The sequence below is a fragment of the Scomber scombrus genome, chromosome 19, assembly GCF_963691925.1.
Source record: "Scomber scombrus chromosome 19, fScoSco1.1, whole genome shotgun sequence".
NCBI lineage: Eukaryota > Metazoa > Chordata > Actinopteri > Scombriformes > Scombridae > Scomber > Scomber scombrus.
The window spans coordinates 9,168,948-9,186,942 of record NC_084988.1 but is presented as its reverse complement, the minus strand read 5'-3'; the positions used below and the strand labels follow the sequence as shown (position 1 = coordinate 9,186,942).

The 17,995-nt window shown below is 36.6% G+C and overlaps 1 protein-coding gene and 5 gene segments (V, D, J or C); 2 read left to right on the top strand and 4 right to left on the bottom strand.

Annotated features, from left to right (window-relative positions):
• Positions 1-260: 260 nt before the first annotated feature.
• On the bottom strand, positions 261-6,575 carry tspan37 (tetraspanin 37). Its single transcript, XM_062440754.1, has 7 exons — positions 6,388-6,575; positions 3,900-4,091; positions 3,691-3,765; positions 3,477-3,575; positions 2,952-3,104; positions 2,730-2,813; positions 261-1,062 (listed from the first exon to the last, which is right to left on the bottom strand). Exons 1-7 carry the CDS (start codon positions 6,439-6,441, stop codon positions 985-987), a joined length of 735 nt encoding a protein of 244 aa, XP_062296738.1. The 5' UTR covers positions 6,442-6,575; the 3' UTR covers positions 261-984.
• Positions 6,576-8,035: 1,460 nt separating this feature from the next.
• On the bottom strand, positions 8,036-8,619 carry LOC134001281 (immunoglobulin lambda variable 3-25-like). The segment is given in 2 exon segments: positions 8,036-8,370; positions 8,463-8,619. Coding segments are annotated over 2 exon segments (387 nt in total).
• Positions 8,620-8,734: 115 nt separating this feature from the next.
• Positions 8,735-10,649, top strand: LOC134001185 (Ig lambda-2 chain C region-like). The segment is given in 2 exon segments: positions 8,735-9,212; positions 10,140-10,649. A coding segment is annotated over 1 exon segment (306 nt).
• Positions 10,650-11,830: 1,181 nt separating this feature from the next.
• On the bottom strand, positions 11,831-12,336 carry LOC134001183 (immunoglobulin kappa variable 1-6-like). The segment is given in 2 exon segments: positions 11,831-12,141; positions 12,270-12,336. Coding segments are annotated over 2 exon segments (360 nt in total).
• Positions 12,337-14,431: 2,095 nt separating this feature from the next.
• LOC134001279 (Ig lambda-3 chain C region-like) lies at positions 14,432-15,792 on the top strand. The segment is given in 2 exon segments: positions 14,432-14,459; positions 15,226-15,792. Coding segments are annotated over 2 exon segments (435 nt in total).
• Positions 15,793-16,455: 663 nt separating this feature from the next.
• LOC134001184 (Ig kappa chain V region 3547-like) lies at positions 16,456-16,991 on the bottom strand. The segment is given in 2 exon segments: positions 16,456-16,763; positions 16,926-16,991. Coding segments are annotated over 2 exon segments (357 nt in total).
• Between the last annotated feature and the right edge of the window lie 1,004 nt (positions 16,992-17,995).

Below are 17,995 nucleotides of genomic sequence, written 5' to 3'. Positions count from 1 at the left end.
TTGTTTTCTTGCAATTTTAATAGTAATATGAAATGTAAATGAGACTGTATATATTTTTCTAAAATACCACAAGTTAATTTTCTTCATGTTTTCTTCTTTTTATTCTTGTTTTATTGTGATTCAAACTGAGATTGCGTGTTTGTTTTAAATGTCACGTTTGACCAGTGTAAGAATTGTGAGTTATACATGTGTATGATGATTTCGATTGAATAAATTGAGCAAATATGTTTTACATACACATACAACTGTTTTGACTTTTTTATTCATTAATTCAAAATCATTTTGTTTTAAGTAGTTATATACTTGGCTTTAATAAGGGGATGTATAAAGGTAAAATGAACAATTAAATGAACTGTTCTTCCATACAGTACATCTTAGTTAACACAATATTACAGTTTTCTTAATTGCCACATATTTGCTGTTAATATTGGAGAAAGAAAGTTTTCAAACATTTCCAGAAATTACCTTCGACACTGCTTAAAACAGGATAGGTGGTGTATAGAAAATGTATGAAGAACATGTAGAAAAATTGAAAACCAATAACTATTTTCCTATTTATAAAATTCTGTATAGCTTTCCAAAATAAAAATAAAAATATGTATGTGTAATCTATATTGATCTTAAATGTTCCCATCTTTATGTTGACAAGATAGATAGATAGATAGATAGATAGGTCGATAGATAGGTTGATAGATAGGTCGATAGTTAGATAGATAGATAGATAGATAGATAGATAGATAGATAGATAGATAGATAGATAGATAGATAGATAGATAGATAGATAGATAGATAGATAGATAGATAGATAGATAGATTATAAATTGGTAAGTAATGTACCAAAGTAACAAAGTGTATTGCCCAGCAGCAGTAGTGTGGGTACAGTAATATTTTTTTGCACTTATTGTAGACAATATCATATGATAAACAACATAGTATTATAATATCTGTGCAAAGTGCAGCTCTATCCGATCTATCACAATGTCTTTACGTTTTGTCCCACACTTGATGCTCCATAAATGGTTGATCACTCATCAGTTGTGTCACCGTCAGAATCAAAACAACCTGCATGATAAAAGGAGACAAACAAGAGGAAGATGTTGGTTCGATCTGCCAAATGACACAATGCTCCATCATAACTTGTGAAACTTAGCAATAGACTTTTTGCATTAGATGTATTAAATACCACAATGCTGCAGTGCTGCAAAACGCTGTAATAAATCTAAACCAAGATGCAGCTGTGCATGATGGGATTTTGGCCTCTGGTAAATATGTATTTGAAAGTATCATCCAAATGGAGCTAAAATGTTCATCCAGTAAAGTATATCCCAAACTTATTATATAAAGGGGAATGAACTTCATATAAAATCTACAAGAATGTGCATTGTGTGTAAAATAGCAAAATAATTGCTCTTCTCCTCCTCCTGTCTTAACACTTTTTAAAAATACCTTTTAGATTTTATTGCATTTTCAGCTTTGGTCACATCATAACAACAGCACACACATATAACTTAAACAATACAACTATAACAAAAAATAATACAAAAAGATCAGTTGTTCAGGGCAGTTCATCCACTTTTTCCATTTCTTGTTCTTTTAACTCTTAGCAGGTATAAACTCGGATAAACTCAAACCATTGCTCTTTCCTTGAGGATTCTTGTTTTCGCTTTTTTTCCTGCTAAAAGTAATATTTTTGCCTGATATCTTTCTCTCCTTTGTACCAACTCCCAAATGTTCCCTAGGAAGGCATATCCCATAATGAATAGTTACATTGACATTATCCCAGAAAGGCTTCAGTTTAGTGCAACTCCAGAAAATATGGCTATGGTTGACCTCCAAGTCCCCACAGAGCCTCCAACGTGGTTGCAGAGTTTTTGGTTGTCTACTTTTGATCTGAGGTGTTATGAAGAACCTAGTTAGGTTCTTTCAACCAAAGTCTCGCCGTGCTTGTGAGTTAGTAGTAGTACACTGTGTCATACACACTTTGTACCATGTTTCATCTAATATTTCTGTATTTATTTCTGATTCCCCTTTGGGTTTTATTAATATATAGAGTAGAGTTTCCTCTCCCCTAAGGCTTGGTAAAAAGCTGCCCTGTTGATATACACCCATTATGATTTTAATTATACTTTTCAAATCAATATTGCAGCCAAGTTACACCTTTTTCATAAAATAGTCCCATATGTGTTTGTAAAACATTCTTTTCTATTAGAATTAGAAATAGAATATTAGAAATAGAGCTTGAACCTCTTTTAAGACTCTCTTAGTTTTAACAACTCACTGAATCATGTTTTTTATCTTAGCAGTGAAATAAATTGCTTGTAGTAACAAACCTACAGAGACTTTTCACCCAATTGTTTTAACGTCTTTTACAAGCACCTAATCATAGTTTTTGTATTACTGCAGCTGGTTTTGGTTAATTTTCACAGCTCTTAGCACCATAGTACGCTTCCTGGCTGATACCAAATGGCAGACAGATAAAACTAACAACTACCCAGTGAACACAGTGGAGGATTTAGCAGCTATAGAACCAGATATTACCCCCAGGAGTCAGTACAGACCAAAGCAGAGCTATGAGAGTGAATCATAGACTTCATAGACAAATGGTCAGAAACACAACTCCTAATGTGTTCCTTTAAGAAACCACTGATGCAATAAATGTTCCTCAATCAGGGTGTATTTCACATCAAGTGTGTACAGAATAAACAGTCATAAGATGTAATCATTCTCACCTCCACCAGGAAAACCAGCAGGGAACACCAGATGATAAAACTCAGCACAAACTGTAAGGTCACCTCCAGCTTCACATGGCAACCCTGAAAGTGAGAAACATACAAAACACATCAAAAAGAAAGACTGAGCAACAGATGTCAATGAGGAAAAGTGTCCAATCAGACAGTCAGACTGGAGCATTTGAATTAGTACTTTAAATGTATCTACATGTACACGTCTACCTGTTGGTTAAGCTGCCACGGTTGATTCACAGTCCCATTGCAGGAGGGGAAAGTAGAGTTGCAGCAGCTGTGAGGAACACAGAGTCCTCCTGTATGGTTAAACCAGGAGGTTTTTAGCCAGTCCCTGTAGTCATGGACACCACAACACTGCAACTAATAATATCAATTAGTATCACAGGAACAGTGGAAATCTTCAAAAATAAATCTTCAGGTAAGATAAGTGTTATTTTAGGTAAGAATTTGGTTTCTAAATTTGTGCCACTAAGTTCCTGGAAGGATGATTTGTGGTCTTTGTCAATCAAAGCAAATATCTAAAAATCTTTGGCAGTAAACTCTTATGGATGCCCTGATTGGTAAACAACATATAGTGGGATGCTACTATGCCAATCATTGTGTATTCTAGTTTGTTAATGTCTCTTCTAACATTTAGTTGTGTTCTTTTTTGTGTTTTGCATCTCAAAGCATGTTTAGTGTATGTGGATGTCTAAATGACTCAGTTGACATGAGTGATGTATCAACACAAACCTCTTCTTGTGTAGAATCCACAGCACGAGAGTTGGGGTCCTGGCTGCTGCCTGTGTACTTCTGAAACACTTCACTAAGGGGTGCTATCTCTGAGTCCAGCTAAACATGAGGGGGACAGAAAATGAAGAAAACATGCAAAATGTCCCCAGAGTAATCTGCAGTGTCATAAAAGCACAATTATTCAGTGCACATATTTTTTGTGTAACCAGTGTACCTTTATAGAGTGGAAATAAGCCAACGCTGAAGCTGTGCTTTCCAGACAAAAGGCCACAACTAGCAGATAAACAAACTGCAGAGGAAAACACTTTTATTAGAACAAACACTGGTGCACATATTGATATCCACACACACACACACACACACACACACACACACACACACACACACACACACACACACACACACACACACACACAACCTTACCAGCCCCTGCAGAAAGGTGGAATCCCTGAGGCTCAGCCAGGAGCCGAGGCATCCGCTGGCCAATAGGAACACAGCGCTGGTGAGTGCAAAGACAGCTGGCAGGATGATGTAGATGTTACTAAAAAACAAGGTGCTGTGTCTGTACTTCATCAGCAGGTAGACTCCACTCAGACCGACCACCAACCCCACCACCTGGTAAAAATAGTGCATAACAGATTGTCAGAGTGGTTTGTGTCTGTGCTCATTGAGACCGATCAAGACTGAATATTTCACTTAATTGCTACTGGCTGGCTGGGACTGATATTGTTCTTCTCACATATCCACCCTATTTTGTTCAGAAATAGACGTTTGACATTTTTGGAAATATGTTTAATCATTTTCCTGCAGAGAGTCTGTGAAACATATCTCTTGGCCAAAAGTGGTGACTTGCTGGAGTCTCTGCTGATTTCCTAACGACAAGACTTCAATGCTTACAGCCAAGAATTAGTCTGTCACATTAACCCTTGACCTTACACTGTTTTTTGTATGGATTAAACAAAATACCTACAATGTGTTAATTAGTAGGCTTTATAGGTGCTGGGATTTGTTTATCTATTTTGGTCAGAGCCAGGCTGTAGTGTTTCTCACTATTTCCAGTCTGTATGCTAAGTATTTATGCTGTATTTATTTGACAGACATGATGAGACTAATATTGATCTGCTTAACTCTGTGCAAGAAAGAAAATAAGCATATTCCCCAAAATGTGAAGCTATTCCTTAAAAAACATACATATTCAGGGAAGTTTAACTGAGAGCAATGCTCTCTTATGCAGCAAAGTCTTAATCTCAGTTTCACAGCTGAAGGTGCCCAGTACCACCACTCTGATCTGTTTGCTTATTAGCAGCTCCACTTGAGCAGCTGGAGGTTAAGGGTTTGCTCGAGTGCACCTCAATCGCGATAATGATAAAGGTCAGGTCAGTTACACTTTTCAAAGACATATCAGCAAGTTTAAAGCTTTGAATTTGATTCAGATTCAGATTCAGATTTATCCCCGAGGGGCAATTCAGTTTCTACAAGCCCAACCTCACATAAAAAAACAGTAATCAACAACATTCGTTCCTACACAACAATATCAGAGGAGGCGATAAATGATCAGTGGGGAAATATAATACAATACTACACCAATACTTTACTTATACAGCTGAATAAAGAACAGCTGAATAAAGTGCTTGAGAATATTGCACAAGAGTGTTGCTCTGAATAGAGAAAAGTGCAAAGTGCAAGTGCAAAGTGAAGTGCCAGGGTTTTTTGCACATAAAATATACATAAATAATATGTATATATATATATATATATATATATACATAAAAGCCCTAAGGGTTAGTGCAAAGGACTGTGCCAGGCACCAAGGAAATGAAAAAAGAAATCTATTCTGCATTCAGCAGCTTAATGGCAGAGGGAATGAATGAACTGGAGTAGCGGTTTGTCTTTCTGTGTGGGGGCAAGTAACGCCGCCCTGACGTCATTAATGTAAATTCTTTGGATACAGTATGCTCGCTGTTAATGATACTTATTGCTTTCTGGAGGACCCGACGCTCCCAGAGAGAGTTTAGATCAGTCAACTTCACTCCAATAATTTTTTAACAGACTTTGACCACACTGCCAAGACATTTTTTGTTTTTCACAGACATACCGCCAAACCAGCAAACAAAAGAAAAAGTTAACAGGTCTCTCAATGCATGACTGGTACACAGTACACATAATTTGTGTGACCTGTTGGATCATTTATCTTTCCACCTACATTTCTCTGGCATATAATGTACCCAGAGTAATTCAGCATGTTGAGTGATTATCTGCAGGGTAAAATACAATGTCATACATTAAAGGCAGCAGTTTAAGTATCTTCAACAGCTCGTGTTTGTGCAAATCATGGGAAACCAACCACTACAAGGGAGACTCCAAATCTTCTCTCTGTTGTCTAAAACTGAGGATCAAAGTAATTTCTCCATGCAGCCATGAGAGAGTTGGTTGCTGCCCTCTTATTTTAACACTATTAATTTTATGTCCAGAAACTCAAACACTAGCAGTACAGAACTTGTCATGAGCTCATTACAGTAGAAAGAGAAGGTGAAAATAGAAAATTGTTGTTTTAAATTACAAGTATGTGTTTAAGATATTACAGAAAGATCTGTAGCCTATGTTTTTACTGTGGCTTACTTCCTCTAAAAAAAAACCCAGCAAAGCACTCTTGTGTCATGTGACATGTGACAATAAACTGCAGACGGGCCAAAACAGCAAATAGAAGAAATGGAATCTACTCCCTATGTTTTTTGTTTTTGTTCTTTTATTATTTAAACAAACGTTGATATTAAGAGTGACCATGAGTGGCACTACATGAATACAACTACTAGTTATAATAGCTTTTAATGATAAGATCATTATTAGCAATATTCAGTGGCAGAGTACAACAAATTGAAAAGAACAAAGTCACTTATACAGTCTTACTTACCCACAGAAGTTGACATGTGAGCTGCAGAGCTGTTTTTAAAGCATTTCTTCTCATTTTCAGACTTTAACTCGAGCGCGCAATAATCGAGCCAGCAGACTCGAGGATTACACCAACAGTATGATAACTCACCAACTGAGCCAAGGCTTTACGTGTGAAGGTTGGAGACACGTTAGTTTACAGCACTGTAAAACAACTTTTCTTCCGCGATTGTCCCAAAATAAACTTCCCCCAAGAACGCGGAAATATCTCGTTGCTGGTAATAAACACAACGATACAATAAGGTGCAGACATATTCAGTATAAAGTCGCAGCACCACGATATAACAATTCTCCATTACAAGTAAAAGTCATGCTTTCAAACCTTTGGTATAAATAATATCAGCAACATGTTTCATGAATGACCCAGCTGGCATTGTTATATTATGATTTCCATTATATTATTTGATAGTGTAAATAACACAATACATTTTAATGTTTCAATAGCAAGATTCAGTCATTGATTACAACTGATACATGAATTAAATCACACTATTGTAGCAGCAGTTCATGAGGAAGTTGATTATATGGTTTGTAAAATATTAACCTGCAAAGTAATCAGTAACAACTGATTTCAAATTAATATTAAAGTAACGATAAATTTCACGGCTTTTTCCAAATTTGTACAAAATAAGTTTGGTAATTCATTTAAATAGGATGAAATAAAGGGAAATAATGGATCCACACTTAGGAAATCTTAGCCATGTCTGTTATATATTACTGACAGCCAGTAACATTTGGTTTTCAGGGAAGATGACCCATTTAAGAAGTTGACGTTTAAGGTGATGTCAAGTTCATAATCAATAGTGTGTAAGAAAACTGAGGATAAAAGACTTTGTTTAACCTTCAGAAAATTCGTACACCATATTTAATGACAGCATAATTACTGACTCAGTCTATCAGATCTAAAGTAAAGTAACTTTTCCTCTAAAATGCATGAAAGTAAACAGAAAATAAAGAGTGCAGCACTTGAGTAAATGTACTTTATAATTTCTATCCACAACTTGAAATGGTTGAATGATGTAGAGATTTAATTTGTACATTATCTTCATTTAACTTTACAGAAAAGGTGATAGTGCTGTGTTTTTATTAAGAGGGTTTCTTGGGGATTTTCAAGCCCAAATAACATGCAGGACAATGTCATTTGATGACCACAAGATGGGACTTTATGATCAGAGAATGCAGTGATATATCTGATATTTATCTTACCTCTGTTTTTGATTCATAGTAAAGGATAGAAAAGTAAAACAATTGGTATCATTAAAATCTGGACTTTAATAGAGGTGAAAATCATTAATTAAATGACTGATAAGTTAATGTTCAGTTCTCTGCTGCTGAGGATTAATGTGAAGAGAGCATCATGATGTAATTAGTGTTTTAAGATTGTTTTGTTGTTGTTGTGGTTGAAGAAATGACTTAAATCTCTCTAAAATGAATTATTTGCCAACATATTGATGTGAATAAGTTTTGTCTGCTTGGTGAGGTTACTGTCAGCTCTGTGTTCAGTGGTCTGTGTCAGAGTCTCTTCCTCTTCAGCAGCTGCAGTCGGTTCCTGCTGTAACAGCTCAGAGTCTCTGCAGTCTGACTGAGGGAGGTTTTTGTACGACTACAAATCACTGTGTAGCTACCCAAGCACTGTTTATTTCATCATAACGCTGACAATAATAAACTGCTGCATCTTCAGTCTGAACTCCACTGATGGTCAGAGCAGCATTTACTCCATCTCCTCTGCCAGAGAATCGAGAGGCAAACTCATCTGTAGGATTTTTACCCACTTTCATGACCAATTTGGGAGCTTGTCCAGATTTCTGCTGATACCAGTGTCTTCTACTGGTTCCATCTGACCATGTTTTAACAGCCGGGTTAGTCTTACAGGTCAGAGTGACAGTGGATCCTGGAGTAGATGTGACTACTGGAGGCTGAGTCACAGTCACCTGAGCGCTGCATCCTGCACACAAAAACAAATCTTTCATTTATCAGCAGAAATAAATGACAGAAAAGGCAGCACATCATGTTTGAAATGTTGCTGAGTCAATGAACCTGTAAAACAGCAGCAGGCCAGCGTCCAGATGAGGATGGTGATGAGAGTCATGCTGCTTGTGGTTTCTGCTGTGTTGACTGACAGATCTGAGTCCTGCAATGTTGAACTCACAGGACTATAAACCTTCTCAGTTCACTGGAGGATCAGCTGACCATGCAAAGCCTCCTCTCTATGGAAATCATTTCTCTGCTCTCAACAGACTGAAGGCAACATGGGACACAAAATCAGGAGAAATACTCTTTGGATTTACACCATCTGTGATCTTAATGGAGTAAAGTAACTTTTTTGGAAACAAATTTGAGGATTTACAACATTTGTTTCAATGGGAGTGGTTGGTATCTTTATTTATTTAAATAGTTTTACATACAAGGTTTCACAAATACATGATATAATCACTGTAATTCATGATTATTTAGAAATGTTTTGTTTATCTAATATTATCTCATTTATGTAATATGTTTACAGTCTGAATTTCTTTACACTGAAAATCTACCTGCTTACTGTCACTTGTGTAAGTTTCATAAAAGTCATGTTAAATATTTTAATTCATGAAGGAATTTGAAATTAAATTAATAATAACATATTTTGTACATTTGATGAAATATTAATTATCCAGTTTAAGTAGAAATAAAGTGACTTTTCAGTGGATAGATGCTTGTTCACATTGCAGGAGGTTTTTGTACGGCCACTTAATGAGTTTGTATCACTGTGATACACTTTTGGTGGAGGAACCAAACTCATCTTCTACTGTAAGTACCAGAGATTTATTATTTCTACAACATAAATTAATGAGTTTTTCAAAAGACTGTGATAAAACAAAAAATTATTGATGTATTTTATATATTTTTGGTATTTTTTGCTTTGTTTAAAACTAAGCTGAAGTTGGAGGAAAACATTGTTCAGATGTTAATAAATGTTTATTATTATAAATGATGTCATTATGAGATATAATTTGAAAAAACTGAAATTTTCACATATTTTACTTTTAATCATTAATTTGTTTCACAATATTTGGTCTTAAAATTTGTCTGATGAACATTTTAAAAATGACAAATTAACAAGATCTTTAGTCATTATTTTTTAAACAGTAAAATAACAAAATTTAAAATATAATGTTGGTTTCTGTAAAACAAATAAATGAGTTTATTTGTAGATCCAGTTTAACTGTAGTTTGTGTTCACAGTTCGTTGGTTTGATGTGGTGAAAAGGAAGTGAAACAGACAGATGACAAAGTCTTTAACTGTAATCACACATTAGTGTTTCACCTCTAAACTTTTTATATAAACCCATCAAGAGAAACTTTGTAAGAATGAACTATTTACTGTCACATGATGAAACAGATGTGAAGATTTCATGTAATAATCATTAAATGTAAAATTCATTAAATTTACACCTAACTCATGTTGTATATTGTCTAATTCTTAGTGATTGATGATGACGTGTCTCAATAGATTCATTGCTTTAAATGTCAAAATTACAAGTACAACCACCATTTAGCTTTATTAAGAAAACCCTCATTTCCTTCCATTTCTCACCACCTCTCCTCTGTCTGATCAGTGTCTCACACACACAGCTAATCCGCAGCATTGTTCACCTCTGTCATGTATCATAACTCAGCTGTCTGTCCTACAGTTGAAGTTAATCTGCTCCTTGTCTGTCTCTGCTCTCCCTTCCAGCTGGTCCCATGGTCAGGCCCTCAGTCTCTCTGCTTCCCCCCTCCTCTGAGCAGCTCTCTGGGGGCTCGGCCACGCTGGCCTGCCTGCTGAGCGGCTATGCTCCTCAGGGAGCCGTGGTGAGCTGGGAGGTGGACGGTACAGAGGTGACAGAGGGGGTCCTGAGCAGCTCAGAGGAGGAGAAGAGCGGACGCTACAGCAGCAGCAGCACCCTGAACCTGAACCAGGATCGCTGGATGAAAGGAGAGCTGTACTCCTGCAGGGTCCTCCATCATGACCACAGCCAGATCCAGTCCCTCCGCAGGAGCAAGTGTTAGGTGTAGAGGGGCTGGCTGAAGTCCAGGACAGGAGCTGTGTGTGGGGGGAGCAGGAGGAACACACCTGCTGATCTGATCAATATGACTTTTAATGTTTGTAGAGTAAACTGAAGCTTTGTGTGACGGTAACAACTTAGAGAGTAATGTGTGTAGCTCAGCAGCTAGATGTGAGTGTGCTTAATAACTGTGCTGTTGATGATCGATGTTTCTGCTAATAAAGTTTGAACTCATGAAGTATATTGGTCTTTTATTTAATGAAGAGTGGTACAAAGGTTTATTCATTGAATTGGCATGAGTCATGAGATGACAGTCAGTTTCCTCTGTGGACCTTTAATGAGCATCATTTCATTGCAATCCACTAAATGATTGTTGAGATATTTCAGTCTGACCCAATGTGGTGCAGTGGATGACTGACGTTGTCATGACTACACTGGCTGTAGGTTACATACATTGTTCAATACTGAGTTCACATCTCTTGGTATTAAACACAACTGATAAATAACGTGAAGTATTTTGGTATTTTATCATATGAAGAGTTTTAAGAAATTCTAAAAGTTTAAAAGTTTATATAATGGTAAAATTAAATGCAGGCAATTAATCTTTAAAAAAAAATTTCAGTTAGGGGTAAAAATCTACTAAATAAAAGTTGTGATGAGGAAACATTTGTCAGAGCTCTTCTTCTGAGAGTTAAAGTGAACAAAACATGACGTGATGTCATTAGATTTAAACGCTGTCTGCTACATCTGAATGTGATCTACTTTCTTTCCGTATTTCATGTGTCATAAACTTTTAACCTGAATATGTTGAATAAATTCACACACATTATTGTGTGAGCAGCTGTTTTATCATTGGAACATAACTGTCATGTACAGTGTGTTTATGGAAACCTGGTGGAAATTAAAATAAGCTTTGTCAAAAATTTAAAACAAAACAAAAATATATTAATTAATTGTATTTTCTAATAAATGATCAAATGAAAAATTAATGTATTGATTTATTAAATTTACATGTAATATTACAATAAAACAAATAAGTCAGTGGTGATTAAATGTGCTTAGTAAAATATATAGTGTTGTTCATTTTTATACTGCAATGATTGCAATATTACATGTACATGTCCTCAGTGTTTATTATATATGTATTAATTGTTCATATCTACCTTACTCTGTAAAACTGTTAGTTGTAAGATAAATATATGTAGGGAAGAAAACATATAATACCTCATAGAATATAAACACTGCAGTGAAAATACATCTGAAAATACAACGTAGTGTTCAGTGAGGCAGTCATCCATGTGAGAGTCTGATGCAGAAACTCACAGCTGCAACATGTCAAACTATGTAGTCTGACTGAAGGAGGTTTTTGTACGACTCTATATCACTGTGTGAACACTGGGCCACTATAGACTCCCATACAGTAATAATTTCCTGCATCTTCAGCCTGGACTCCACTGATAGTCAGAGTGAATTCAGGTTGGGAACCACTGCTGCTGAAATGACTCGGAGTATCAGATTGACGTGTACTTATTTTATAAAACAGCAGTTTGGGAGGCTGTCCAGGTTTCTGCAGGTACCAGCTGAGATCATCATCAACTCCTGTACTAGCTGAACAGCTCAGAGAGACTGTCTCCCCCAGACTGGCAGACTGTGATGCAGGAGACTGACTCACAGATGGACTCGCACCTGATCCTGGAAAAAAAGTAATAAAAGTACATTTTTTTAAAGGATTTCTAAAAACTGCATTTAAGTAAGAACAATGTGTATAACTGTGAAAATGTGTCTTTAAAGTTTAATATTAGAAAATCACTTCATCTTACCGTGAAGTCCAAACAGCAGCGTGGTCAGCAGCACGGTCAGTAACATCATGATGATGATTAATCTCACTGTCAGAGAGACTGCACAGACTGGTCTCAGTGATACGTCTTTAAACCTGTTAAGGAGCAGTGATGCACAGCAGCTATTCAAAACACACATGTCATAGGCAAACACTTACACCTGTGTATGTGTGAGGAGTGAACATGTTTGTCAGCACAGTGATATCAGTGACAGGTAGTCTGTTAAGTCTGTTATGAGTGCACATTCACAGGAACAATCTCAACTTTGCTTGTTGACCAGGCTCCATTATATTATTTGTATGATCTTACTTTGGTTTGATCTTAATTGACCTCAGCCTTAGCAATAAACAATATCAATCTTCTTCTTCTTTCAAGTTTATAAAATAATTTAGCAGGGAGGAGCAAGAGATAAAATATCAGCTTTAGTTATTGCAATAACGCTCCAACTGAGGACAATATAAGAGAAGAAATGTTTGAATTTAACAACTGAGCTGAACTAAAAGTGCACAAACACATTTTATATGCTTCATGAAAAGTTCATATATTATAGTTAACCAAATCGATAACCAAAATATGTGGGCATTTTAAGGATATTTTATGTGTTTGTAAGGATGAGAGCAAATGTGAATTATTTGTTATATCTGAAGTTGATACTACAGCAGTAATGAGAACAGTCTCCATAGCAAAAAAATTTAGGCCTAGACACAAAGGAAACATGTTGATTGATGTCTTTGTATGCATGAACAACATTGATGCAGCTGTTGGAAAATGCTCTAAACCAAGATCATGGTGATGATGTGGATACGAAAATTGTAAAAATGGTCCCTGTTCACAACTGAAAATGGTAGAAAATCTTCGTTCAAACAGAGAAGCTGATAACAAGTTTTGTCTGCTTGGTGAGGTTACTGTCAGCTCTGTGTTCAGTGGTCTGTGTCAGAGTCTCTTCCTCTTCAGCAGCTGCAGTCAGTTCCTGTTGTAACAGCTCAGAGTCTCTGCAGTCTGACTGAGGGAGGTTTTTGTACGACGACAAATCACTGTGTGAACACCCAAGCACTGTTTATTTGATGTGCACTCTGACAGTAGTAAACTGCTGCATCTTCAGTCTGAACTCCACTGATGGTCAAAGCAGCATTAACTCCATCCCCTCTCCCACTGAATCAAGCTGGAATTCCTGTACCAGATGGCTTGTTTATACCATTATATATCAGAAGGCTGGGAGCTTCTCCAGATTTCTGCTGATACCAGTGTACTCTGCTACCTCCATCTGTCCATGTAAACACCTTTGGGTTAGTCTTACAGATCAGAGTGACAGTGGATCCTGGAGCAGATGTGAGTACTGGAGGCTGAGTCACAGTCACCTGAGCCCTGCATCCTGCACACAAAAACAAATCTTTCATTTACCGGCAGAAATAAATGACAGAAAAGGCAGCACATCATGTTTGAAATGTTGCTGAGTCAATGAACCTGTAAAACAACAGCAGGCCAGCGTCCAGATGAGGATGGTGGTGAGAGTCATGCTGCTTGTGGTTTCTGCTGTGTTGACTGACAGATCTGAGTCCTGCAGTGTTGAACTTACAGGACTATAAACCTTCTCAGTTCACTGGAGGATCAGCTGACCATGCAAAGCCTCCTCTCTATGGAAATCATTTCTCTGCTCTCAACAGACTGAAGGCAACATGGGACACAAAATCAGGGGAAATACTCTTTGGATTTACACCATCTGTCATCTTAATGGAAAGGAAAAGAATATTTATAGAAGTGCAGTTGAGGATTTAAGGAACAGTTTTAGTTGACTGTGGTTTGTATGATATGTCTGTTTGTTTGAATTTAATTTACTTACAGGGATTTCTATTGATACATTATATATTTCCATTTTGCTAATTATGAATTTATAAGTAATAACTATTAAAAAGCATAATCAATGCTAAATCATATGTTAACTGATATGAAATTGTGAAAAGATTACTCTGTTTCAAGTAGACTGTAATTGTTTCTCTTTCATGTTTGGAAAAGTAATGAAAAATGAAAGAAATAGTCTTGTTTTAGGCAATTTTTTTAATTAATTTAATAAGCGTGTTTTAGATTCAATAAAATATAATTTTGTCTTTGTTATTATACAAAGTAGAGTTGTTTTCAGTGGATAGATGCTTGTTCACAGTGCAGGAGGTTTTTGTACGGCCACTCAATGAGTTTGTATCACTGTGGTGGACTTTTGGTGGAGGAACCAAACTCACCGTTAGCTGTAAGTACCAGAGATTTATTACTTTGTAAAATATATAACATTTATAACTTTTATCGAATAATAAATGAGAATATAATCTTAAAGTTCAGTGTTTGTATATTTTTGATATTTTTTGTCATTTATCAAAGACGGCTGATCTCAAAATCTGATAAGAAACTTTGCAGAGATAAAAATTCCTTCAATATTTCAGATTATAACATTTTGGAGAAAGAACATAAACAAGTATTTTCTAATACACTATTTTTGTTTTGTTAACTTTGAATTGTTATCTGATTTTAATTGTTTGAAAGTGAGGTTAGGTAACATTTCTAATCTTCTAAACATAACATCAATAGTTTAATGTTATTTTCATTCATTCATTTTGAAAGTTTCAAACAGTTTGTAGATTAAAAGTATTTTAAAGAATGTAAAATTGTATTGCAGTTGAACATAAATATGATTTTATCAGTAAATGCAGCTTAGCTTTGTGTTCATGGTTCATTTATTTCACATGTAGTGAAAAGGAAGTGAAAGAGACAGATGACAAAGTTTGAACTGTCTTCACATGAGTGTTTCAACTCTGTCAATTTAAACACAAGAAAATGAATTATTCACTGTCTCACATTATGAAACAGATGTGAAGATGTCATCAATAATTATTATCAATCAACCTTTTTCACTGCATTTAACTCATGTGTCTGATGGTCTGATTCTTAGTGTATGAGTGCAATAGTAGCACAAGCTCTAAAGTTTTCCGTCTTTGTCTTTTCTCCCCCTCTCCTCCCCCTCTCTCTCCTCCAGCGGGTGTGGTGCGGCCCACCCTGACCGTCCTGCCCCCCTCCGAAGAGGAGGTGCAGCAGGGCAGAGCCACACTGCTGTGTCTGGCCAGCGGGGGCTCTCCCTCAACCTGGAGGCTGGACTGGAAGGTGGGGGGCAGCAGCAGCTCCTCAGGGGTGTCACACAGCCCAGAGGTCCTGGGGAGGGACGGCCACTACAGCTGGAGCAGCACCCTGAGCCTCTCTGCAGACGGCTGGAGGAAGGCGGGCTCAGTGAGCTGTGAGGCCAGTCTGAATGGACAGACCCCTGTCACTCAAAGTCTGGACCCTGACCGCTGCTCAGAGTAGAGCTTCAGCAACACTTCCTGTCTGGAAATGATGCTTCTTTTTCTTTGCTCCAGATCTTGTTGAAGCTACAGATCTTCTCTATTCAGCTGTTTCTAAAAGTTTCACATCTCTCTAATCTCTTTTAATGTGCATGTTTCTTTCTAACACTGATTTTCCTCATATTCTGCTTTATGTTCATTACTTTTCAAATGAAACTGTACATTGTTAGTTTCACTCTAACAGAAATTATTCATACATTTAAAATGTGACATGAACATTGAACCATTATTCAATAAAACTCTTGATTATAATGAGTCAGTGTCTTTGTATTTCTTTAAAAAGATACTCATAAAAAACACCTTCATGATCACCCCAAGATCATCTTACCTGATAATATATTATACCTTATAGTACTAGAGATGGTTCGTGTTTCATCACTTTTGAGCATGAAATCATCTTGAATTTTAGAATGTTGATGAATAAATCGGAAATATTTTTATTACAGTTTGGGCTGTAGTAGTATTATTTTGTTCTGCATTTAAAAAAAATGCCAAATAAGTTTGTATTTGTGATTGTATATTAAAAAGAGTTTCCAGCTTACTCATAAACAAATTGAATTAACTGATATGATGTTATAACTGTAAATGGAAGAGCATCTTTCAGTGTGTTTCAGGTTTATTTTTGTTCATTGTGGTTCTGCTTGATGACTCTTGTGTGTCAGAGTCACAGTGTTGTGTTCACTCCACCAGTTATCCTCATCACAGTCTCTTCACCAACCCTCTGCAGCTGCAGCAGGCCGTTTTCACTTCAGTCAAACTGATGGAGGTTTTTGTACTGCTCTAAATCACTGTGTGAACGCACCACCATGGGCACCCAGACAGTAGTAATCTCCAACATCTTCAGCCTGAACACCACTGATGGTCAGAGTGTAGTCAGAACCAGATCTACTGCCACTGAATCGAGATGGAGTTCCTGAGAAGCTGCTTGAAGATGTGTATATAAGAAGTTTGGGAGCTTGTCCAGGTTTCTGAAGGTACCAACTGAGATCAGCACCAATGTTTGAACTCCCTGAGGCGCTGATGGTCACCGTCCCACCAAGACTGACAGACTTGGATTTGTCAGTCTGAGTCAGGAAATTGTTGGCAGAAGACTCTGAAATTAACATTTAAACATGAATCTTCAATAAAAATTTTACCATCCTTTTGAACAGGAATCTATATTATAATAGAAGATAACAATGGAAAACACATTTAAGCAAAAATAAAAGGGAGAGCTCTGACTGGATTTACACCAAACATTTTCAGAATCTCTCACCCTGAGTCAGAAAACCCAACATGACCAGCAGAGTTATTGGCAACATCATCCTGATGCAGTGTTCAGTGTGAGTGCATGAAAAAAGTTCAGACTCTCTGTGACAGAAGAACTTAAACTCTGAGGAGCAGTGATGCATAAAAGTCATGCAAAATACATTGAAGAAGGCAAACACACACCTGCTGTTGTGAAACAGAAAGAGCAGAGATGAGGAGGAGTGAAAGACTCTAATGCAAAGTTCATCCAGATCATTCATATAGTTTAGGTTGTAATGCGCCCCCTGCTGGTATACTGGATTAACTCTGGCCTCAGTACGAACTGAAACATTTGATTTATTTTGAATTCTCTATTTTCATAATCATTTTATCATCCAAACAGTCCTGATACTGTTACTGTTCATGATACTGAGAAATGGTTGATTGAAGAAATGCAGGAATTTAAACCCTTCCAACCTCAGTTTAGGTCCTGCTCAGTGTTTTAGGTGAGAAATTCTTTCCCTCCACACTTCACAGCAACATTAATGTCAGGTTTCTACTTTAATTAAAGTATGTCATACTGTTTTTATGGCTTTTTATTTATCTGAAAAGTTTAGTAATAAGTTGGAGTTGTTTTCGTTTACAGGATCTTAGACAGTCACTAAATGCTCTGTTTGAGCTGCTGATTGTGTCACACACAAAAAAGAAGATACTGTTAGCATAAATGATAATTTAGCTAACCAACGGGGCTAAATAACAAAATGTTGGACTACAACTTAGTGATTAATGTGCAGCTCAGCAGAAAGATGTGTGTACTTAATAACTGTCATGTAGTTGATTGAAACTGCTAGTCTGTCTGTAGGTAATAAAATCATCACCTCTTAATCTTGCTAATTAAAATCTGGTTTGTTTGTGTGTCTGAACAGAAGCCTAAATCTCTGCTGGTTGCCTGGCAACATCACAGTGAAGACGACACTTTAGGAAGTCACTGCATCAGACTAGATAACATAAAACCCTGTAAAACTGTAACTTGTCCTTTTCCCCTTCTTTCTATTTTTATTTTCATATCTAAACAGACGAGATATAACATGTTAATAA